The sequence below is a fragment of the Cyanistes caeruleus genome, chromosome 9 (genome assembly GCF_971803275.1).
Source record: "Cyanistes caeruleus chromosome 9, bCyaCae1.hap1.1, whole genome shotgun sequence".
Classification (NCBI taxonomy): domain Eukaryota; kingdom Metazoa; phylum Chordata; class Aves; order Passeriformes; family Paridae; genus Cyanistes; species Cyanistes caeruleus.
In genome coordinates, this window is record NC_141709.1 from 29,224,147 (window position 1) to 29,248,269 (window position 24,123).

The following is a 24,123-nucleotide window of genomic DNA, read 5'->3' on the forward strand; positions in this document are numbered from 1 at the left end:
TTAAAAACTCATTGTGAAATGAGCTGAAATCTCTCCAAAAGTTGTGTGATTATTAGCTGTGTCATTTCTAAATTCCAAGTAACCCAATATGCTTTGAATGTAATTTTGTACATGTAATTTCTTCTGCTTGAAAACAAATAAAGAAAACAAGAGTAGAACTTCAAATTGGCAATGACATGAGTAGTCTGAAATATTTCAAACCACCATAGAGAGTTTTGCCACATGAATTAATAAATAAGGAAGTCACTGTTTGTCATAATATGTGTGAAAGAGAACTAAATGAAGCAGACATTTTTCCAGATGATTTAAACTGATATATTTGTTGATAGAAAAGGAAACAAGCAGACAACCTATGTTCTGTTCCAAGCTTCACAGGTAGGGCACAGAGTTCCTGTTACTCCAAAGGCTGGTTCTCTTTGCCTTGTCCTTTCAATTTGCCTCTTTCCTAGTTCTGTTTCTTCACCCTATCCCTGTTCCCTTTAACTGCCAAATCCCAGCCTTCAATTCTTACATTTGTCATGACAGTTCCAGTTTCTTATCCCAAAATGGGTCAGAGCCCAATTCTTTGGCCCTTACACCTCCTTTCACACAGGACAGAAAACTTCAGTCTCAACATTAAAGCTTTTTAAAATAAGATGCAATTGTAAATAGCCTCCTGTAGAAAGTTTCTCTCCTGCTGAAGAATTTTAACAATAGATGATGGTACCCCCTACACAAAATATAAATCCCACAGTTGTGTGGGAGGGTTAAAGAGGAAGAATTATAGCTGCTATTGGTATGTGCATCTCTTTGAATTATAAACTAGAAAAAAAGTTCTCTGTGATGGCTAAGTGCCAGAAGAGATTCTGAGCCAAGACACACAAAAATATGCAAAAAAAATGTATATATGATTTTATAACAAAACAATCTGTGGTATTTTAAAAATATAATTAATAGGACTAAATCTAAATTATTGGCCTAAGAGTTTGAACAAAATTAAGAAAATTAAAAGCTTCAGTTTGAGTTTACCATGACAATAGTGGGAAGATATTTTATAATTTATTCACTGATATTTAGAAGTCAGCTCTTCAAACCTGTTTACTTAGGTATTTTTCTTTAATCTTCAATTTTAGACAAAGAAAATTCAAAGTGTGATGGAAAGTGACAATTCATATAAGCCTATGAATCTATAATTTTCTGTTTTGTTGTTTAGTGTAGAATAAATGCTGAAAAGATCAAGAAACTTACATGTTTTACAAGTGCTATCTCTGATGGAGATCTTGCTTAAGTAGTCTGAAATACCAGGCCCATCATTTCTAGCTGTCTTATAATTGAGTAACTCAGTTTCAGAATTATCCCCATAATCATCCCCTACATACAGAAACTGCATTCTTGGTAAAACCATTTAAAATTTGCTCCCTTCTATTCAAGTAGAAAATGCATTACAAGATATATTTGTGCTTCTAAAATTATAAATAACTATATTTTACAAGCAGTATAAATGAAAGCAAAGTTAAATGATTGAGGCAGTGTCAGATTGAGGGTGTTTTTGTGAGTAAGGAACATGCCAGTTTTGTGCTTTCTACTTATCTAAGTAAAAACTATTTTCCTTTCTGAAAAGGAAAAAGAAATAAAAAACACTCTGCAAAGACAAACTTCAGTGAAGACTACTTGGTTAGGTTCATTTTTGAAAACTCTTTTATGCTTCTGACTGTCCTATTTCTAGATAGGAGAGTAAGTGTAAAAAGGTAAGATTTGCTTCACTGAGTCATTATTCTGAAATATTTGCCAATAACACCACACAAACACTGTAGATAATGAGGCCATTACACAAGCACAAATTACTTATCAGATCTCCATCCTCATTACAAAATTACCAGTGTCACTTCCAACTTCCCTGTTTCACTGACTTTTCCTCTTAAAATTTGACTAGAACCTCCTTTGAGCATATGCTTCCTGAAAATTACTTTCTCCTTCTTCTTTATTTAGTTCTGTGAAGCAGAAGTAGTTGAAAGTCAAAATCTATACCCTATATTGACTGGGAGAATCAATTAGAGGATAATGTGTGTGAAGTACAGTTAAAATTACTAGGAAAATTGGTAGGCTCTAGAGTGACATGAAAAACTCATACAATGATATTTTATACGTGTGTTCACTTGCACAGAGAGGATCTCAAAATACAAACACTTTTGCATACAAGTGTCAGACTACTCCATCACTACCACAAATCTACAGACTTACAATCTGAAGCACAGTCTGTGAAAGCAACTTACAGGTGGTTGAATTGAGAGCAGAACCCAAGATGTATCATATCCTCTTGAGAGATTTCAGTCCCTCACTGATACACACAGTCCTTTTTTACTCTTCTGAGTGACAGCATCTCACTATACTGCAAGTACACACCACTTAAAACTTCTGTGCCCCTTTCTGTTTTGAGCCTTATGCTGTCATCTGCCTTCCTGAAATGCCCTGCTGCTCATGTAACATGATAAGATGTATTACCTAGGCTAACTCTGATATCAGTTTAACTTTTTATTCCTAATCAGAGTTCCTTACACCATCTTGGTATGACAATCTTATTTAATTGCATAATTTGCCACCACATTACTTTTGAAAGAAATTTATGTGGCTCTTTGCCAATTAATAATTAGGTTATGCTCTTAAGGAAAACCTTGCCATGTAGGTTTGAGGATTAATGCTGATCTAGACATCTATATCATAGCTCATAATTAACTTTCTGTGGAATGTTGGCTGGTAGAAATGCGTCCCACAACTGTTAATGTGAATGTTTGTTTTTAGCTTTTAAGTAGTGGTCACTGCAGAAGCACAATTCACTTTGGGTTGTCTCTAAATGGAATGGCTAAATCAGGAAGTTTTAGCTTCTCAAGCCTCCTTTGCTATAAACTAAAGCAGTCAAAAAACTCCTGTAATTTGATGGAAAATTAAACCAGCCCAGTTCTGCTGGCCAATATCTTGTGGAGTCAGGATAAGTAAATAAGAGGCTGTGCACTTTTCACAAGTTTCACAAACATTAATTGTAGTTTAGATGAAGATCACAATTATTTTTAATGATTACAAAAAATACTGCTGTTCTAATTATTGTACTGACAATGCACATATATTTATGTTTATGAGTTCATCTGGAAGGCTTGAAAGCATTAATTATAAAGAGAAAGCTGCAGTTCCTCCAGGTATTTTGAAGACAGGCTTTAAGTATAGCCGTTGCAGTCTCTTGGAAACCAAAGTGAGTAACAGTAAATCAGTTAAAGATTTGCAGAAGAGTCTGGGTTGCAAACACACAAGAAAGTTTCCTTTTTTAACTTTTTTTTTTTTTACATTTTTTTTTACATTTTACTTTTTTTTTTTTACATTTTACCAGAATCAGAGCTAGAGCTTCATTGCACAAGGGACTTATATTCACAAGGATGATCGTTCAGCACTCAGAGAATACAAGTATCCTGTTTTGGATACAATTCTGAAAGCTGCTCCTGAATAACTGGATAATTTGTCTCTTACTTCCAAGTATCCTACAAAGGTCCTGGATCTGTGTTTCTCTGAAAGCGGAATGGCCTCATTGTTAGGTTGAAACACACTCCTCACTCAGCAGAGAGAATTGGTCTTGTCATCTCTGTAGCAATTTAAATTGATATTTGTAATAGTAAAGAGAGAGGGAAACATATTTTTTGAGGTCTAAACCACTAATCCTTGCTGGAAGAGATCTGTGTTTTGTAACTGTAACGATAAAAGAATGTGATGTTTTCTTCTGACTTAAAAAACGATGCACATGTTCCACTGGTCAGTGAAGAGCCCCCCACTCCCACTTCAAATCCTGTTTCTGAGCGTCTCATCAAATGAGAATGTTTTTTTATTTCAATCCTCTAGCAATTACATAGTTAATTCAATCACTGAGGTAGATAACTCAAATGTAATTTCAAACGTTTCATATAAATCTTTCCAAATAATTGGAACAAGAAAGCATGCTAATTATTATCACACAGTAATCATGGCAAGCACAAAATGATTGCATGGTATAAATGGCTATACTGATTGATGAAACAAACAAATGAAAAATGATGTTGTCACCCCAGAACATTTCAGCTTTCTTTGAAACCAAGTTTCTTTAAATTTGGACAAAGGATACACCTTTAGTTCAACTCTGACACAGGTCTACCTTATACTCATTAGGTATGAGTGCAAGTCTGTGTAAGACTGAGCATAAAACTGTGATGGGTAATTTTATGTGTTCCACATCACCACAGTAATAATTCTGAGAGGAAAAGAGTTATCTGAGTTCTGATTGAGAGAAAAATTTCTGAAAGTAAAACAGCAATGTGAAATACAAAAATAACCAAGAATGTTCTATATTCCTGAAAGTCTCTTGACCACTTGATTTGGGAATGCTCACTTGAATGATTCCTGGGTTCATGACTCTCTGCCCTGGTTGTTGAATTCTGGTATGAACAGAACCTCAGTGGGAAGAGATCAAGAAAGGATATGATAAAGAAAAAAACAATCCCAGATGGATAAAGAGAATCAGAGAGAAACACAAGAATGGCAATTCACGTTTTGGAAGAAAATTGTTATTAGCAACTGAACAAGGTACATAAAGACATTTCAAGAGATTAATACCTATGATGAGACTGGAATTGGACATTTCTCCATCCCAGGAAGTTGAAAGACTTACTTAGGCCTCTGTTGTGAACCCAGGATTAGCAATTTCACCAGGTCTTGAATCAGTCTCCAAAACCATGACATTTACCCCTGAACATCTTAGTTTCAACCACACCACATGCTGTTTAGCTGACTGGCTCAGACACCAGACCTGGGCAACCAACTGATGGCTTTTGAGCTGAGATTCACCCATCCTTCCCTCATTGGAGACTTTCCTCGACCACAGAGACACAGTCCCCATGTCTTTGTGAATCAAATGACCAGAAGATTGGTCTCTTAATCTCAAATAAGGCAAGACACACAATTAAATCCTAACACGTACTGACACCATTGACATAACTGAGATGAAAAGGCTACCTTCTGGTCTTTGGTAGATCATTTTCCTGGATACATTTCAAATAAGTCAATCCTCAATTTTATAATGAAAATAATGGATCTGATTACATCTGATTTCATCAGAACAACTCAAGTAATGAAGTTACAACTCTCACAAAATCTCATCAGCATCTAGCCTTTTTTTTGTTGAAATTCAAGACTCATTGATTTCCCCTGTTCTCCTCTTTTCCGGAGTCTTTGCACCAGCCACATCACTGCCATTCATCCTCTCACTTTGTGCAGTGCTTATTTAAATGTTGAGCCTGTTTTTGAGCTGGAGCTTTCCCCCCCTCATCAAGTCAAGGGGGCTTGAGTCCTACAGAAGTGTGATCCCTCCCCATGCTCTCCCTGTTTTGCCTGTCCTGAGACCCACCCAGGTTATGGGTAAGGACGGACCCTGGAAGCTCTCCTCGACATGGGACCCAGGCTGTGGCACAGCCGTGCTCCAGCCTTTGAAACCGCAGCCCGGAGCGGGCCGGCCCCTCAGGGCGCTCTCCCGCCCTCCCTGCCTGCCCTGAGGGCGCGGGCTTCTCCCGCCACTCCCCGCCCTGTGGCGGCCCCGGGGCCAGTGGGCGCGGCGGTCCCCGCCGCCAGCGCAGCCCCCTGCCCGCCCGGCTCCGCCCGCCACAGCCGCCTCGCCTCGCCTCGCCTCGCCTCCCCTCCCGCCCGGGTGCCGCCGAGCCGAGGCGTCGGGCGGACAGCGGGCGGGGGCCGCGCCATGAGCGCCGAGTGCAGCAGTTACCTCAACGCCGACAAGGTGCTGGTGAGCGGGTTCAGCTGCCCGCGGGCGGGCGGCGACGCCCGCGCCGTGTTCTGCTGCGGCTTCCAGGACGTCAAGTACTGCTGCGATGATCCCCACAGCTTCTTCCCCTACGAGCACAGCTACATGTGGTGGCTCAGGTAGGGGAGCGGCGGTGCCTGCTTGGGTAGAGGCTCCGGGCGGGAGAGCCGTGTTCGCCCGAGCTCGGCTCGGGTGCGTGTCTGTGAGGTACTCGTAGCCGGGCACTTTCAGGCTGCCTTTGTCCCACCGAGAGTAGCGATAGAGCTGCATCTTCAGTCCGGAGAGACACTTTCTCGTGCCAGGGTAGTTTTTGAAGGGAATAACTCGTGGTCTTGATAAGGAAGCGCTGGAAAATGCTCGGTGCCTCTGGCAGAGCATCCGGAGCGTCTCCCGCCCTTTGGGCGTGAGGGGAGCGGCTGTCTCGGGGCCTGGGCACGTAAGGTGCTGCGTACCACAAAGTTCACAGTGACTTGAGCTACTTTTACATGTAAAATAAAGCACTACGTAACTTTCCAGTTGGAAGGGGCAGATAATGAGCCCGGTTCTCTCCCGGGATAGTGCAGGGATCCGCGTGGCTCTGGCTGGATCTCCAGCAGAGGCAGGGAGACCTGCACTCAGCCAGCCCGGATGCTTTCTGTGCCTGATTCTCTTCGGGCTCCACAGCATCCACGCTGCCGTGTCAGGATGTTAGTACACCTCTGCATGGGGCTTCCACTATGTTTCTTACGGATTTGCTATTATCCTTGATTTTGTCAAATCCCCTTCTGGGCTTCCTTCTACCGTCTGCTTCTAGAGCCCTGGCGGCAGCAGTTACTACCTGCTGTTTGAAGGTAGATCCTTTTATCTGTTTTATCCCTACTACTTTTTCTGAGTGCCCTCTAGTATTAGGATTGCAAGATTTGGTCAACAGCAATTGCAGGGTCAGTCTATGCACAGTGTTTAAAACGTTTTGAGCATTTGGTGCATCTATTTTCAGCTTTCACCTTTCCAAACTGAACAGCTTTTGGATTATCACTGAGGTGGATGCTATGTCACGCTGATCGTTTTGGTTGCATCTCATCCATACTGTTTTTCACTCCACAGGGCTCGTCTTGGAGGTGCATAATCTGGAGCTGCATGCCCAAAGAGTGGGTGTGGCAAGGTTCTACAGAGTGGCCAAATGTTGCCTCCAGTCTCGCTCTCAAAATCCATTCTGTTGGTGGCCAGTGTGTTGTTGATGCCTTTCCCAGTTTACATAGACTCCATAATTTCAGTGAGCTGTCACTGAAGACTCTTAAACTTTCAGAGCTGCCTGTTCTAAGTTTATTGCTATGTAGGCTTGGTTTTGTTCTTTATACATTACATTATGTACACTGAAACTTATGTACATCACTTTTGTCTGTTCACTCAGTTTTCTGCAAGCCTTGTAGTGTTCCTTGCCCTCAGCATTAGATTGCTTGTATGGGCTTAAGGTCATCAGAAACTCAGATTTCCTTCTTCACCAGGTCACAAATGAAGATATGAATAAAAATCAGTCTTGGTGACCTTTCTTTACACTGAAAAGAGACCACTTAAGCCTTGCACTTTTCTCCTTATGCTTTTAAGCAGCCTTAAATTTGTAGCAAAATCTTTCCCTAATCCTGTATAAGTTCAGTCTTCTTGACCCCACTTCCAGGGCAGGGCTTTGTCCAAAGGCTTCTTGAGACATCTTACTCTTTCTGCTGGGTTCCTCTATCCATCTGCCTATTATAAACTATATATATGCCTATTATAAAATAATATAAACTATTATGCCTTCATAAACTCCAGCAGGTTAGCAAGGCAGTGTTCTCTCCTCATCCTAATGCTGATCCTTTCATTAAAGATTTTATGTCAGGAAGCTGCAAGTGCCAGCAGCTCCCTGTGGGTAGAGCATGGTAACAAGATGGTTGGGGGTAGAGGTTTTACCATCAAAGGACCTGTCCCTCATATTTGGGGAGGGTGAACTTGGGTGTCATAGCCAGGCTCAGATTCAGCACTGTGCAACCAGACACCCTCAGCACCTTGGCCAGCAGCTCTGTGGGTCCACACGTGAATTCCCCTCAGGGCTTGTGAGTTAATGCTATCCAGTACTGTGGACTTACTATTTTAATTTATGTACTCTAATACTTAAATTATTATTACTTAAAATCTACTTTTTCTGGTGCAAAGAGTGGATTGATTGTGGGGATCTCCCAGCCCTCCACCACTGTGACTGACACAAAATTACTTGGCTTCTCTGATGTGAGAAGACATCTCTAAGTGTCCTTTTTTACACTTCTGCTAGCAAATACTCATACTTTTGAGTAGATTTTTATGTTAAAATGTTATATTTTTGCATAGCCTTTGACTGTTTCAATCACAGTAAACCTTCTTAAAATGGCAGAAGAACCGAAGGAATAAGGTAATATTGTATCACAACATCTCATCTGGATGTTGTAGTGTAGACTTAAAACTTGATCTTTTCAAAAACTACCTCCAAGAACTGAATCCCAGGAGAGGCTTTAATGAAATGCCTCTCTGGAAGCTCTTCCTTTAAAAAGATGTTGTAGGGTCTGAGAAGTGACTGCATAGCATTCACCTAAGTCAGAAATTTGGGCCCAAACTTTGAAAATTAAGGAATTTTTTTTCTTCTTTCTACATAGCCCTAAGCTGCTAAAAGGACTCATGGAAATTGCCATTTATGGAGTTTTGGTTGTGCTTAACTTCTGCCATAAAGGACTATATTCATTGTAGAAAATAGATGAATAAATACAACTGACTTCTCTAAGCAAAGTTACTGAGTGGTTAGAATTGAACCATTTCCTATAAGTGTTTTCAGTAACAAATTAAATAATTTTTAGTTATTAACACACTGGAAACATTAGAATATTACATAATTTTGAAAACTGTGTACGTTTTCATGTGACAGTTCAATTAGGAGTTTAAGGAAAACATAAAAATAACATTTTCTGGACTCTTAGAATGTTTTGGTGATCACTAGACTGTTGCTGATACTGGTTGGTAACAGCCAGATGATGAAATAATCCTTAAAATGCTTCTTTCAGCCTTTGAGGACATACTTTTAAGACTCGAGACCCTTAAGATTTAAGGGTAAACAAGAGGTAGGCAAACCAGCCAAGGTAAGTCTGGAAATGGAAGGGAAAGGACTCAGAGGCTCTGATGGGGGAACTGTTTTAGGTTTTGCTATACTCCAGAACTTTGGGGTTCTTTTTCTAAATCTTCATTTGTTTGACTCCCCCCAGATATTTGAAAGCAGTGACTGACTGCACCACAAGTGGTTGGTGATATCTCAGGGATTACTTCCATTTGATGGCACACCAGGTAGAATTTCAGTAAACTGTTGCACATTTCACTTGTGTTTTTCCTGCTGTGGAGGAGCCCATGGAGCAGGGAAGGCAACATTAAGAAAAGGTAGAATTCATCAGAAGGTTATTCAGCTTTTGAATCCACAAAACACAGAAGCTGTAAAACACCAGTGAGCCAAACACTGAGCAGCTCAGCCTCCAGAGCAGTGTTCTGTGCATTCACATGCAGTTATCACATCTGCTTTACCTCCCAAGCTGAGTGGAAGGGGAGAAATGCTGAACATGTGGTATTTGTACTGAACTTCAGCAGTTATGTTCAATAAGCCTTTTTGTTTCTCTTTGTTCTAAAAATTTTTGTTTATTTTTGTCACCCTTCTGTGAAGTTTTTTTTTATAATGGCCTCTTTCAGTATCAAATAGATTTCTAATATCCATTCCAAAGCAGTGTCTTTTAAGTTGCATGCAATAATACATATTTGATTAAAATTCTGTGAAGCCATGTATAGATTTTACTCAAAATGCCTTCTTAATTAATACCCATGGAGCCATGGTGGCCTAATACTGAGGCCAAGCTTTGCTTGGCTGTAACGACCTCCAGGCATCTGTTTTGGCTTTCCAAAATAGCAAGTCTTTTGTTTCCCTATGCCCATTCTTCCAGTCTCTTGAGAATATTTATCTGTGTGCTTTGCAAATACTATGAACAACACGTCACTGCAACAATGGCATTGGGAACATTTGATTTACTCGGATCCGGGTGACTCATGAGCTTCCTTTTAGTCTATCAGTGGGCAATGCTGCCTCTGCTTAGCCAATATTTAAATTTTCCCTGGCTTTTGAGAGTGTGGATGGCCTTATTTTATGAACTAAAAAGAACTGTAGGTGTATGATGCTGATCATCCACTAACAGTCAAGTCGATGGACCCACTCAGCAGCTCTCTGGACACAGCCTAGGGAGCCCTGGGGAGGCTGCTGGCAGAGCAGAGCCTCTCTGCTGAGTGAAGCCTTTGTCTGTGCTGCAGGCCTGGATGTGGCACTCAGTGTAACAGCAGGGAAATGTGTGGTATGGCTCTATCTTTATGTGGAAAATTACTTGGGAGAGTTCTGTTTGGATCTCCTACCAAACTTAACATTGCCCATGTCAGGGGGTTGAGTGGGTTGTTAATGCAGGAGGTTTTGGTCACTAATGAGGCCACAGCTGTTGGCAAGAGGGACTTTTTAGTTTGCTTGTTTAGTGTCTCTGCTGTCAGAAGACTGATCTCAAAGACACACCCTGAGACCTGTAGACTGTTACCATGTGACAGCTGGATGGCCTTCAGACAGTGTTTAATGTAAAGAATGGAAGGTGGCAAAATGCTTTTAGCAAGGGCTTTTTAAAGCAGATATGCAGCACCATGGAAATTGTAGAATCTAGAGGACATGGTGTAAGGTTGACTTTATTTTCAGAGTGTAATTGTTAAAGTGGTCAGTGACCATAGTTATTTGGTATTTTGTTTCTGATACCAGCTTTAGCTAGTAAAAAAAAGAAGAAAAAGATTGTGTTCTGGTTAAGAAACATCAGTATTCAGAGCTGTGGAAGACATATTAAATTTCTCTGAATTAGATAAATTAAGAAACAGCCCTCCATCCCCAAACCTTAACCAAAATTAATCTTATAGAACTTAATTATACCTTTTCTGTGGGTTGACGGCTTCAGCAGTTTGAGAACAATCTGGTATCGAAACATTGTGTGTTTAAAAAGAGTAAGTACAAATTGTCCTGATTCCTGATTCATTCAGGAAGTAGAATCAGAGTTTCTATTTGTTTTTGTGATACGGATGAGATCTTCTCATGTTGCTGCTGGAGCATAAGAAACATTTCTTGTAGCATATAACCTATGATGAGTCTTTGACCTGGAGAGTTCCTCATGTTTTTCTTGGCTTTGCCTTTTGTAACTCCCAAAATATCTTACAGAAGCTGTGTAGTGATACTGAAGATGCATTGTGCTATGTAATACACAACTGTATTGTTCATGTCATCTTCTACAACTGCATAGAGGAGAGCTACAACCAAGAAGTAGAAGATGTCTGAATAGGAAAATGTATAATCATTAATATGTACTTGATCTGTTTGGCTTTAGGGCAGCTGGCTCTGCTTAATGTTTGGATAATAATGAGCAACCTCCTTAGTCCTGCACTGCAGACTGGAATTTAAGTGGAATCTTACAATAAGGCTTGTACTGTCAAAAAAGGACAAATAACTATTTCTGAAGAGCCTTGTTTGTATCACATGGTTCTATGGCTATTCAGTCTTTTGTAATGTGTATTTCTCCTGTTTTGTCTATTTGGGTCAAGGTGTTCCAAGTAAAAATGCAAAAATAAGGCCAGAACCCAGGTGAGATCTCTGAGTGTAGGTCATATTCAGATTTCCATAGTAAGCAGAATATTGCTTGCCTGCAAGTTTTGTTTGAGACAAAAATAATAAGGAAAATTTTGCTTAATTTGTGCATATATGCACAAATAAATAAGGATATCCTATTTAATGCAGATGATAAATACTATGAAAAATCTTCAGAAGGGTAAAGCTATTCTTTCCAGAACCATTTTGCTGATAACAAATTATTTTAGCTGTGCACGGAGCTAGATGTTGCCCAAACTTCATTACTGAATCTGACCAGTAATTAATGAAAACCGCATGTGAAAGTCATAGCAATATCTGCTCTTCTCATCCTGCTGATTTTAAGAGTTTCTCCTGTGGACATATCTGTGTGCTAGTGCTGTGGGAGCTTGTAGAGAAGCTTTGCAGTATCCTGAATGTAAAATTCATAAAAACATCCCAAGGCACAATTCTTCTCATCTTCCTGCAAGGCCACAGTAGAGTTGACTTCTCCCTGATAGCAGTGATATATAAAGGCATTTTTATGACTAGAGGATGGAGCTTGTAGAATTCAAGACATTCATCTCTCTTCTGTCCTTTTGACATCTGTCAAAACTGTAAATATACCAGAGTACTAATATAAGGATTCTCAGTCCTCAGACTCCTCATCTGTAACCAAAAAGCTGCTGTTTAATTTCACCTGAAGTCAGGATCTTTGTCATGTACTGTAGAATAGAGGACTGGAACACAGAAGGCATCAAATGGCCCAGGAGAGTGTAGGAAATGATAGCTAGACTGTATTATATTGGGTCCTTTTATTTCATCATGAGAATTTTATATTAGGAAAGGACTTGAAAATAAGGGCTGGAAATCAGGAGAGATTTCTGTATATACATATATGGTCTCACTGTATGCATATGGGAGATGTATAAAGTAGTTTTTATCCTGCAGGATAGCACCTTGATAAAATCTACGTATACTACTGTATGTTCAGGCTCCAGAGTAATTCATTCCTGCTTCTTTGATGGTTTTGATATTTTGAGTAAACTAATTCAGCTTTAGTTTTCCTTTTACTGTGACAAAGATCATGGGAGATTTTCTCCAGTTTTGAATGGAGATTTATTTCATTAATGTAAAGGCACAACAGTGATCACAGTGCTCCACCCTGCTCTGCAGAGCTGCAAACAGAATTGAATAGCATGGATTGCATGTTTTCTTATATTATAGAAATGGCATTTCTGACTGAAAATACTGCTTTAACAGTCATGTTGTTTGGGCTGTCTAGAGCCCTAGAATCCTTTTCTGTGTGTGCACTGAAGAACTTTTTGATCTCACCAATATCAGTTACTGCATAAAGTTATTTCTGATTTTCATAAATACACTTTAAGTCAGACTCAGGAGTAATATGCATGAAATGTCACTGAGGGCCAGTAGTTCAACTGCTGTGTAATGACATTGACCCTTCTGAGGGCAGTGAAATAACTGCAATTTATGCAATTGAAGTATTGAGCTCTCAACTCTTCTTTACAGTAGAATACAGTTACTCCCGTGCCTGAGTACAAGTAAACTCCAGACATCATCTTGAACATTGTTTTAATGGGTACCCCAGGCTGTCTGTACACTTAATTTTTTTGTTTTTCTCTCTTAGTGTTGGAGCACTCGTGGGCCTGTCAATAGCAGCAGTGGTCCTCTTTGCTTTTATCATCACTGTGTGTGTTCTCTGTTATTTGTTTATCAGCACCAAGCCACGCAGCAAACTGGATACTGGTCTGAGCTTACAGACGGCAGGTAAGACCAGTTGTTATTGATGTGCATTATCACCTGCAGAGGAAAAGCCTTACTCTGTCTTTAAATGGATGTGGAGGAATCTAACAGTGTGTGTTTTCTTTCTGATGGGAATGTCAAGATATAATCAAGCGGTCCTGCTGTTTTGCCTGCTTTGTGAAATCTGTGCCAAACTCAAAACATTTAACACGAGCTCACTATATTTATTTAGTAGTAGGAAGAATGTAAACATTTGCAATACTGAGTGAGGATAGATTAGCCTCTTTACAGGAAGAGACTTACTGACTTAGTTGCTCTGGATTTCCTGTCAAGAGTACATAAACATATAGTAGTGATTCATTCTAAGAATAAAAATCTCAGAAGAGATTTTAAGTGTATTTTCTTGTGTCAGAGAGAGAGAGGTCATTCTTTTTTTTCCTTTCTTCCCAACATAGGATCCAGACTTTGAAGTCTAAACTCTTTGTTTCAGTAGCAGTAGTCCCTGCCTTTGTACCCAGACTGTGTTGGCAGATGCCTGCAGGAACAGTGCATGTAGTCAGCACTAACCCACTCACATGGAAAAATTGCTGCTGCTGCTGCTGCTGCTGCTGCTGCTCCAGTTCACTACATTTGTGAAATCTGACTGCAAGTCTCCTTGGCAAGATGGGGTGCGATAAGTTTCCCCCTTTGTCTTGGAATTCCTAAATATTTAAATTAACTTCTTCAGCAGTTCAACCAGTAGAGTTGTAGAAAATAAAAGGAATGTTGTACTTAGTTAGGCATTGGAAGTCCAACAAGTTGAAAAAGGGGAATAATTCTTGGAAAAAAAGTCCCCTCAGCTCAAATTTTCTCTTTACTTGTTATTTTAAAATGCTTCTATACCTGCATGGCAGTAAATGACCAATGAGTTACTGTAATTATAGCCTATTATAGAGTAGTGAGCCTCCTCCTCCTTATGTGGACACAGTCCATTTAATATTAAGCTTCCTATGTCTAAATTTGTCCTCCAAAGATGCAGGCTTTGGTTTAAAAGTGGTTCACAGAGCTGTCAGAACTGAAAACCCTCCCTTTTGTATGAGGTGAGCAAGCTTCTGAAGTCACACATTCAGCAAACTGCTACTAATCTGCAAATTGAAAACTTCACACTTGTCCTGGGGAGAGAGTGGAATTAAGACCTGCTAGCTAGTACTGCCTAAATAAACTCTTGGGTGGGATGAACAGAATGCTCTCGTGCTCTTCTACAAGATGGTTGTGTTTTAATTATAAACTGACGTTATATTTTTGAACGTGTTGCTGTTTAACTTCTTCCCTCAGGTTTTCCTGCTATGGCACCAGCTCTTAATCCATTGCCAGGACAGCAGTGCTATATTTCTCATACCTTTCTTTTTTGTGCCAGACATGTTTGGCACGTGGGGAGCTGGGAAGGAGGCAGGTGCTACTGCAGTACTGCTGCCAAGCAATTCCATCTTTCTGTACGGACTTGAACCATGTTGCAAACCCACATCCTGCTTGGGTAGCAAGGGTTGTTCCTCTCTTCCTATCAGGAGGAGAATAGCATCCCACTAATAACCCAGCATCCGTGCAGGCATTCCAAGTTACAATTCCAAACCTTATGAAGCCGGGAAGCTGAGGGACCTTTGCTTTTTCCCAGTTATCTCCTTTGTGGTTTGGAGCTTTGCTTTGACAAATTCCTTTGTATTTAAACATGGTTTTGAGTGTGTTTTTGCTTTTATTCTGCTTCTTTGGCTGCTTTGAATGACAATTATTTCACATCCAAATTCTCATAGCTTTGGCTGTTGGTGAGGTGGGTTGCTGGAAATTGAAAGCCATTTGCTTTGCCAAGGTTGAAAGATCTTTGGAAATGTTTTAGGACTTTGCTGACAAGCTTGAGTACTTGGCTTTGTCATATTTGGGTTTCTTTTGCATGGAAATAATGCAAGGGCTGAGTGTCTGATGAGATGGCTGGTTAGCTGCTTGCAGCCCTGGGGAAAATAAAAACAGCCTCTCTCCTCATCTTTTAGTTCTTCTGGGAGTGCAGGATAACCATATATAAGCAATAAAAACAAATTTAAAAATTAAAACGGTTTTTAGATGCTTCAGAGAACTGCAGGCCTGAGGACTGTGAATTTTAAATATGAAATTAGTTCAACACAGCTTTTTCTGAACTATCATAATTTTGCCTTAAGATGAAGGCTGTGTCACACTTTAGTTGTTGTGCAGCATCTGCATCTCTGGAGCACTCAGAGAGCACTCATTTTTGAAAGTAGTATTTTTTTTTGTATTCAATTTCACCCATAATACATCAGCTCAGTTGGAGTTTTGTATCTCGTTAAACATACAGTTGGTTATTTTATGCCTTTCCTACCTCACATAATGGCAGAAGCTGGTCATTGTTCTGTGGGCTTATCCAAGATCTCCTAAATACAGAAGTGGGGTGGTTGAATTTTTACAGAAATAATTTCAAGATCAATGATAAATCTAACAATAAACTGAATATGAAGCCCTTTATTATAAAGTTTCTGATTCTACAAAAGGCATATCAACTGGAATTTGCCTCTGTTTAGCCTTAAACAAATGGTCTTTCACAGCATCAGCACAGATATTCCATAGCATCAGCACTGAGTATTACAGATTGGTTTCTTGAGTTAGCTAGGGGTGTTTTAGCCCCTACATTTAATTTTACATTTTAATTTGAGCATTGAATTTCAGGAAAATTTACATTTTAATCTGAGCATTGAATTTCAGGAAAAATGAGCTCAGCCACTGGTGTAGACAAGGAAGAAGTACTTAAATGTTACCAGAGTTAGACATTTCTATTTGTAGAGTGCAGAGTTGATCCATAATATGCAAGACAATATGTGCAGGCAAACACATACAAATGGAGATCCTGCATTTCATTTGCTTGTTAAACTCTTTCCAAGAGAAAGTATTTTTCATTTATCTTATTGTAGATGTTTTTGTTTCTCCCATTTGAAGGCTGGAGACATGTAACAGTGGTAAAAAAAAGGCATTAAAGAAATCCATGTCCTAAATATGCAAACATGATTTATTCATTCAAGGGAATTTGGTCATGTGCTTTATTCTTCTAGCAAAAAAAAACTTCTCTTTGTGCAAAAGGTTTATCCCCTTCAAAATATGGGGAGCTAGGAAGTCACAGGATTTTAAGTGTTTTGTTAAGGCTGAGTGAATAATGCTGGAACATCCCCACAGTGCAAGAAATAAGGAGGACTGAGTAAATATTGTCTAATTGTCAGGATAGGAGTGGTAAGCAGGCAGAAAAGGGGAAATCCAGAGAGAAATCCACACATCTTGACTCTGGGAAAGGTGCATGTACACTTGCCTTGACCAGGCAGTTGATGGAAGAGAGGTGATCATCTCTGCTGGTCCCTGAGAACGGGCTTTAAAATCAGAGATATAGAAGATGGAGAGAGCCTCTCCACCCTGGTGACCCAGACAGTTTTTAAACATGTTTTGTGTATTTCTGTATTCCAGTATTTCTGCCAGGTCTGGAGATGAAGTGTTCCATACCACTGCAAAGCATGAATAGCAAATTACATTTTAAGATGGTAACTAATACTTTTCCCTTAAAACTTAGCACAGGAAGACCTCTGTAATGCATTCAGAGTCAGACAGCAGGGACCTTCAGGTTGGAGTGTGAAAAAATTGTAGTCTTGTAAATTAATCATAAGTGCTGGGGAAAATGTGCTTTAATAGAAGTTATTAATTCCTTGTTCTTGCAAAGCAGTGACATCATAATATGCAAAAGTTCATGGTTTCATTTCATAATAAGGAAAAACACAGCTTGAAAAATAGCCAGATGACTTTCCTGTCCCTATTTCTCTCCTTAATTAGAGATTCCTCATGGGGAGTGATTCAAATATATGAAATATTCAGGTATTTTGATGAAAAAGCACAAAACTCTCACACATTGTCCTTCTTAGCTCAGTACAATTATCTGACTATTGGTTGTGAAAGCAGATAGCTGCTGTCTGAATTCAGATACACTGCTTGGCTTTTGGAGTGTATATTCATAATTTTGTCTTCTAAGTTTAGAAGTAATTTCAACTGTGTGGTGTTCTTGTAGCTGGCTTTACATTTTCCCCAGTTAGGCTACTTTTATCTTTGCCAGTCATCTACCTCAGATTTCTGTATGGGGAAAAATCAGCCAAATGGGCTCAACTGTTTAAAAAAAATATTTTTTTTTAAAGGAAATTAAGAAAATTAAAGCTGGGAATTCAAATTTAGTGGAAGGGTACATCACTAGAAATATTAAATTTTGAAATGTCTTTATTGGACTCCTTAGCTTTTAAATTTCCCAGACTTTCTTGTAGCAGTGAGATTTTTGCAGCTCATTAGGAGTCAGGTTTTTTGCTACAAATATACCCATAGCTGCTGGAGCCTTAAAAAATAAAGTGCCTTTCTCTGTAACTGATAAGAATTCTTTTTTCTTCTTTTTGGGTTTGTTTTTTCCCCAGTTGAAATAACTCTGTTGTTTTCAACCAAGATCTTAGCTTAAATACTATTGTACCGATGTTTTTAAATGCTAAACTATCAAATCCTATTTTTGAAACCAAACTGCATTTTTTTTCAATTCAAATAAAGTAAAATAAAATGCAACTTTCAAAGCTTTTCAATAACAAATAATTTGTCTTTCTCAATCTTCTTTGCTTCAATTTCTTATTGAATTAAAATATTAGCATTGTCAACTTTTTGTCCTATTTTGGATATAGGGAACATGTTTTTCAATCCTTTCCCACACATTGGCATGGAGAAAAGTACCCTGCCCAGTTAAGTTTATCTTTTCTGTCTCTTTGTGTTGGCCCCACACTTGGGAAAGTGAAAAATGATGTCAAAGACAATGTTGAACTAAAGGGTAATGGGAAATACAGGGAGACTGGGGAGGAAGATTGATGAGCTCCATAAGGAGAATTAGATGACAGGATAAAGCAGGGAGAGGCTTTGGAACTGGCAGATAAAGGAGAAAACTGCAAGGAGCTGAATGCTCCTGGGAGTTTTTGGAAGAGGGATGGGACTGATGGAGTTGAGAGGAGCAGGGCAGGGAGGCAGCAGTGCTGGAGGGGATGGAGGAGCAAGGAAGTGGAGCAGCAGCTGTGGGTGGGCTGGGGAGCAGAAGCCTGGTGCTTGGGAAGAGAGATGGAGAGGGAGCCTAGCTGAAGGGGAATCATGTACAGGGTTGGGATTTAGGGCAGAAAAGAGAGAGGAGAGACTCCAAATATGAGTTATTATTCATGGATATGGTGACCATCATGGGAAGCATAGTAGCAGAAAATAAGGATTGGAAACAGAAGGAGGGAAGTGGGAAGGGAATGAAAGAACAAATATCAGGTAAGAAAGAATATAAATAAAGTCGAAAGTGCATTTAGGAAAATCTTATTCTAGAGCTTTATTTTCTCAGCTGTCAGCAGGGATCAGTGGAAACTGGCAGAGTGTCTCCTCCCTTCCTGCAGTGATCCACTGCAGGCTGCCTTTGCTTTAGTTACTCTGATCAGCTGGGTAAACTCGATTTATCTTCACTGAATCAAAAGATTCCTGCCCTTCTGCTCCAAGAAGGTGTCTGTATATTGTGTGCTGGTAGAATTTTAACCTATTGCTTACATTAACCTATGAAGTTGTGCTCTGAACAACAATATTCTAATGCTACTAAGCTTCGAAACCAAACCCTCAAAAAATGGGAGATGCCAGAACTAAAGATTTTGTAAGAAATTGGTAAAATCCTTAACTAAAAATAGTTTTATGTGCTCCTGTCATCACTTTAATCTTTCAATAAAACATGGGTAAGACTTGCAAAGAAATATTGTGAGCCTCCACACACAAACTCAGAGCTTTGGGGTCACTGGGTGAAGGTGCACTGAAAGCAACAGTGACTGATTATGTTTGGAGAAGGATGAAAGTTTGAGATTTCTGGTCTGTTTTCTCGAATATGGGAAATTTCTAATGTGATTTCTTTCAGGAGGCTTTCTGATTTCCTGCTACAAGCTCAGCTTATACCACAGTGCTGCTACCTTAAACTGCTCTTCACTTTGATGTTTATTCCTTTTTAACACAAGTAAGTTAGTAATTGCAGCCTCCCTGAGGCCCAGGAATGCAAAGTGGAATAGATTTGCTCTGTCTCATCCTATAAAAATTGTAAAAGATTCCAGGAGCTGTGGTTTTTCTAGTGCAGTGGGTATATCTGTGTATTACTGCTTGCAACTGATGGAAGAATAATGCTGTTAATTCTTCTAAAAATGCCTTTGTTTTACAGACAGTGAGGCCAGAGGGAGTTCAGTATGTTAAAGGCACAGAGGCACTGAATGGATTCTATCAACGTTATGAAGAGGTACTGTGAGAACATTTATTTTCATCTTACTGTGTTGTATTTGTATACTCTCTACTCTGTTTTGCATAGATTTTATAAAATTATTCTTTATGAGGGTTTTGAAATTTTTGAAAAGCACTAGCAAACCGTCTCTGATTTATTTATACACTGCTCTGATCCTGTCCTTGCACAGGGATGTATCTGCAGAGACTTGGACAGAGTCCTTCCCCAGACAAATCCCTTCTAGATTTGCTGGCACATGAATACTCCATCATGGTTATGTGCCAGACAAGATTATATTCCCCTTATGTTGTTATTGTCCTTTTCCTGAGCTGTCCTGGGTGCACCAGAGCTTACTGAGGAGGCAGAGCACTGTAACTTATTAAAAAAAATTTCTTTAGTGATGAATTTTCAGAAAGACTCCCGCATGTAACAAAGGGTGAAAGCAGTGAAGTTTCTGGTGGGAAGTTTAGTCTTCCATTGCTTCCTGGGGATGCAGGAATTAGTGCCAGGTAAATTCTGCCACAGAACTGGAGAGGGTTATCTTGGAAGAAAGTTTTTTATGCTGAAATCATGTGTAAAGGTCAAACAGCCTATGGCATGGAACATGCAGAATAGTGTTTAAAATGTACCCCAGTACAACAGATGAGTTGTACTTCAGACTTATGAAGTCTAAGAGGACTTTATGAATAATGCAAAGGACTTCAGATGGCATGAAACATGCATTTTACTTTCTGCAGGGGGTTGAAAGCTCATGGCTGAACAGCCACAGAATGTGAGAATAGCTGCAGATCAGCAATGTCTGTCACAAGAGAAATAAGTGGTCCTGTTTGCTCAGCAGTTGTTTTCAGACGAGCAGGAAAGTAAATGAATCAAGAGTTCCCTGTTTTTCATGTGTTTTCTCTTGTACCCTTAAAAAAAGCCACACTGTGCATCCCAAGTGCAAATGTATCTTTCTTAGAGCTCTTTAGCAGCATAACAAGTTGATTTTGGCTCCTCATTCTTGTAAAAATACTGAAGTGTAACAAAACTAATTTCAAAACTCCTAACCACCTCCACACATTTTTTTTCTGCTGTTGCAAATGAAATGGCTTGTGGGAGAAAAATGCCATGGAAAGACTAAAATGGATCCTGCAGTCAGAAAGCCGTCTGTAGTGAGAAAATCCAAAAATATCCGAGGCAGGCACCAAGTACTCAGATGAGCTGAGCTCTGTGAATGTGGCATTGCTTTCTGAAGGCCATGAGCCTCCTGTTTCCTCATGCTTCTGTTTGCCTGCCTTTCTGTTGTGGTAGACAGGCTGATGTTTATAGGGTGCCTGCTAACCCACTGTTGCTTACAGGGAGAGACATGAGAGGCAGCTGCAAAGGACTTGGGTAGGGATTGAATGCATGCATCATATAAAGACTGAAAAATCTGGAAGATTTTTGGTGGATGCATTATCCAACTTTTTTTGTTACCAAAATGAGGCTGGTGTTGTAGTGAAGACTTAAAATACTTGTGACCTCATTTAGAGCTAAATCCAGGAAAACTATGTCCTCAGCCTGTAAGCCATTTTGCTTCCTGATTCAGAATGGAAAAGGAGGAAAGGATCTTTTTTGAACTTCAACACGTAATATGGCTAAGTGTTGATAGAAATTCCAGGTCCTCAGTGGTTTTTGTCCCCTGCTTTTCACCTGTGCTTATTGCAGATTTCATACCCACACCTGTCATGGGGAGCATTTTCACAGTGCAGTATTGAGCCAGAGTCCATCAGTGGCTACAAATTTCTACTGCTGGGAGAAAGCTACAGGTGCCAATTAGATTTCCTTTAGCAGGCATATTTTGTCTGCCAAATTCACTGAGTTTTAATTAGCGTCTTTACCTTGTGCCTGGTGTAGTTCAGCATACAATTCAAACTTGTTTGCCTGCTCTTTTCCAGCAAAAGGGCAAACACAGCTCTTAGCTTTACAAAGGGAATGGAGGGGAACTAGGCAGATGAAGGCATTGCTTCTAATTTAGAATGATAATACATTAAATTATTAAATAGTTGAGCTGTGCACAAGAAAAATCTGACACACATTTTGTGAAAACAGATCAGTCTAATTTCTCTCTTTGTCAAGGTAATTTTGCCTATCAGATAAGTGGGAACAAGTGGCTGTGATTACAGATCATTACGAAAATGCAGTCAAAGAGAAATTTTCAGTGACTCATTCTCAAGCGCATTTTTGGAGGGAAGAAGGATGTCTTGGGAAGTGTCTGGTACATTATCCCAGATAAGTAGTAAGAGCTTGGCTGAGGGACTGAAGAGCACATGAATAAAATTTTTGAATGACACCACCCTGAGAAGGGTTACAAGACTCTGGGGCTGAAACTACCTTTCAGAATTATCTCAGTGCCCTCAAGAAATGTTCTGAAATAAAAAAAAAAAAAAAAAAAAGTGAAATGCAATGAAAATTAAAGTACTGTAGTTAAACAGGAGAAACCAAATCCTCAAGTATAACTAAAGAAGCTGACTAAATGAGAAAGAAATGCTTCCTAATGTCCAGTCTAAACCTCTCCTGGTGTACCTTTGAACCATCCCCATTCACTGGATACCAGGGAAAAGAGATCAGAGAATCACAACATAGTTTGGGTTGGAAGGACCTTCAGGATCATCTAGTTCCAATTCTGCTGTCTTGGGCAGGGACACCTTCCAGTAGACCAGGTTGCTCAGAGCTCCATCCCACTTGGCCTTGGACACTTCCAGGCATGGGGCATCCACAGCTTCTCTGGGAAAGCTGTGCCAGAGCCACCATTCTCTCCACATTCCCCTCCTCAGGAAGCTGGACAGAGCATTGAGGTCACCCCTGAGTGTCCTTGTCCCTGAGCTAGGCAAGACCAAAGTCCTTAGGCACTGCTCATGGGACACTCCTTCCACCTGTCTTTCCAGCCCTTTCTCCATATTTGTCGGTCTCTTCTGGATGCTTTTGAGTACCTTAACATCCTTCTTAAATTGTGGAGCCCAGAACCACACCAGCATTCACAGTGAGGCTGCACCAAGGTTCAATACAGCAGGATAATCATTTCCTCTGAAGGGCTGGTTGTTTATTGGTGGTTGGCTCACCTCAGGGTGGGGTTTGCCTCCTCAGCTGCCAGGGCATGCTGCTGTCAGCCAGATGGCAATGCTGGGGAATGGTACAAATCTCAGTTTACATGTATGTCTCAGGTTTTCATTTAAGTTCATCAGGAATGTGTAACAATTCTCAGAGTCTTCAATAGAAAATAATCTAGAATCTGCAAAAAGTATCAGTGGTATCTCAGATGCGCATCATTCAGTGAACCAGTACTGAAGTGATGTTCTTTGCTGGTTAGGATGCTCTTGCTGCTAGTTGCCATCTGCCTTGAGTCCAAGATTTCATGCTTCAGAACTTCTGTCAGTAGCTGAGTTAGTTGAAATTGTCCAGCCAGACTTCAGTTCATGTCCATTTTTTTGCATAACCAGACAAGCATTTGCTTCTAAACCCATCTGCACCAACAGCTGTTGTGTTTTACCTCAGAATCAATATGCTTTAATGAGCAGTAGAGCAATTTATTTGTATAGAAATTCCTCAAGTGTAATTTGGAATATATTCTGGTGTCTTTCAGGGTTAAAGGCACACATTGTGAATATGTCTATCGTGTCTATCATTAAAAAGAAATTAAATGCATGGTTTGATGTAGATACTAGTGGTACATTCTCCAAGGGGCACTGCATAGAAATGTTGTATGGATGACTGCCTTTGTCTACAAAACCTTTTTTTTTTTCAGTTTCAGCACCACTGTGGGGGCCTTTATCACATGCAAGGGGAAGTCCTCACTTGCCCAGTAGGGAAGCAGCAGCAAAGCTACCCATCCACAAACACCTCCAGAGGAGGCACTTGGTGTTTCATAGCTGTAGTAATTCCCTTTAGGGGTGCAGTTCTTCACATGATAGAGGCTGAGAATATATGAGATACTTGGAACGAAGTAATGCCAGTGAAATTGATTGATCTGTGTGGTTTCTTCTGGATTTTTTTTTAGGGAAAAAAATCTTCCCCTGTTCAGTCTAACTCGTAACTGTTATTGGTATTTTGCAGATACAAAGCTGCATCCTTCACAAAGGCCCCACCGAAACAAGCTGTTGGCAGAGCCAAGTGACTTCAAGAGATTTCCTAAGCCACAAGGATAGACTGTGACTGTAAGCCACGAGAACCCAATTCACTCTTCCAGAGGTGTTTCCTGGCTCTTACAACCACTATCGATAACCAGAGGCCAATCTGAAGCTGTGCCAGGATGTTTGTGTACGGTTGCTATACTGAGAAGTTGTGTGTTTTGATTTGCATATCAGCTACTGCTGTCAGTCATTTTCATGCAAGTTGTTGTCTCTATCCTGTGCAAACCCAGTGAGATAACACAGTTGTCAAGCAGAGCAGAATTTGGCACACCATGTTGACCCAGCTTTATTTCAAGCTTTCCCCGTGTGCCATCTCAGTGTGCTGTCTTCATGCCTTGAAAATGATTGTCTTCTGCCAAATGTGACTGTTCAATGCACAAACAAATGTGAATGCAGTACCTCAATAAAATCTGGCATTTGTGTTGTA

At 40.0% G+C, this 24,123-nt stretch overlaps 1 protein-coding gene and 1 long non-coding RNA gene across 2 annotated transcripts in view; one reads left to right on the top strand and one right to left on the bottom strand.

Annotated features, from left to right (window-relative positions):
• LOC147651742 (uncharacterized) overlaps window positions 1-5,854 on the bottom strand; it is a 24,864-nt gene extending 19,010 nt beyond the window's left edge. Inside the window, exon 1 of the long non-coding RNA XR_015273891.1 lies at window positions 5,768-5,854. This is a non-coding gene — a long non-coding RNA (uncharacterized LOC147651742). The remainder of the gene's footprint in view (window positions 1-5,767) is intronic.
• On the top strand, window positions 5,582-24,123 carry SHISAL2A (shisa like 2A). Its single transcript, XM_086842160.1, has 4 exons — window positions 5,582-5,925; window positions 13,111-13,250; window positions 19,492-19,566; window positions 23,620-24,123. Exons 1-3 carry the CDS (start codon window positions 5,744-5,746, stop codon window positions 19,521-19,523), a joined length of 354 nt encoding a protein of 117 aa, XP_086698286.1. The 5' UTR covers window positions 5,582-5,743; the 3' UTR covers window positions 19,524-19,566; window positions 23,620-24,123.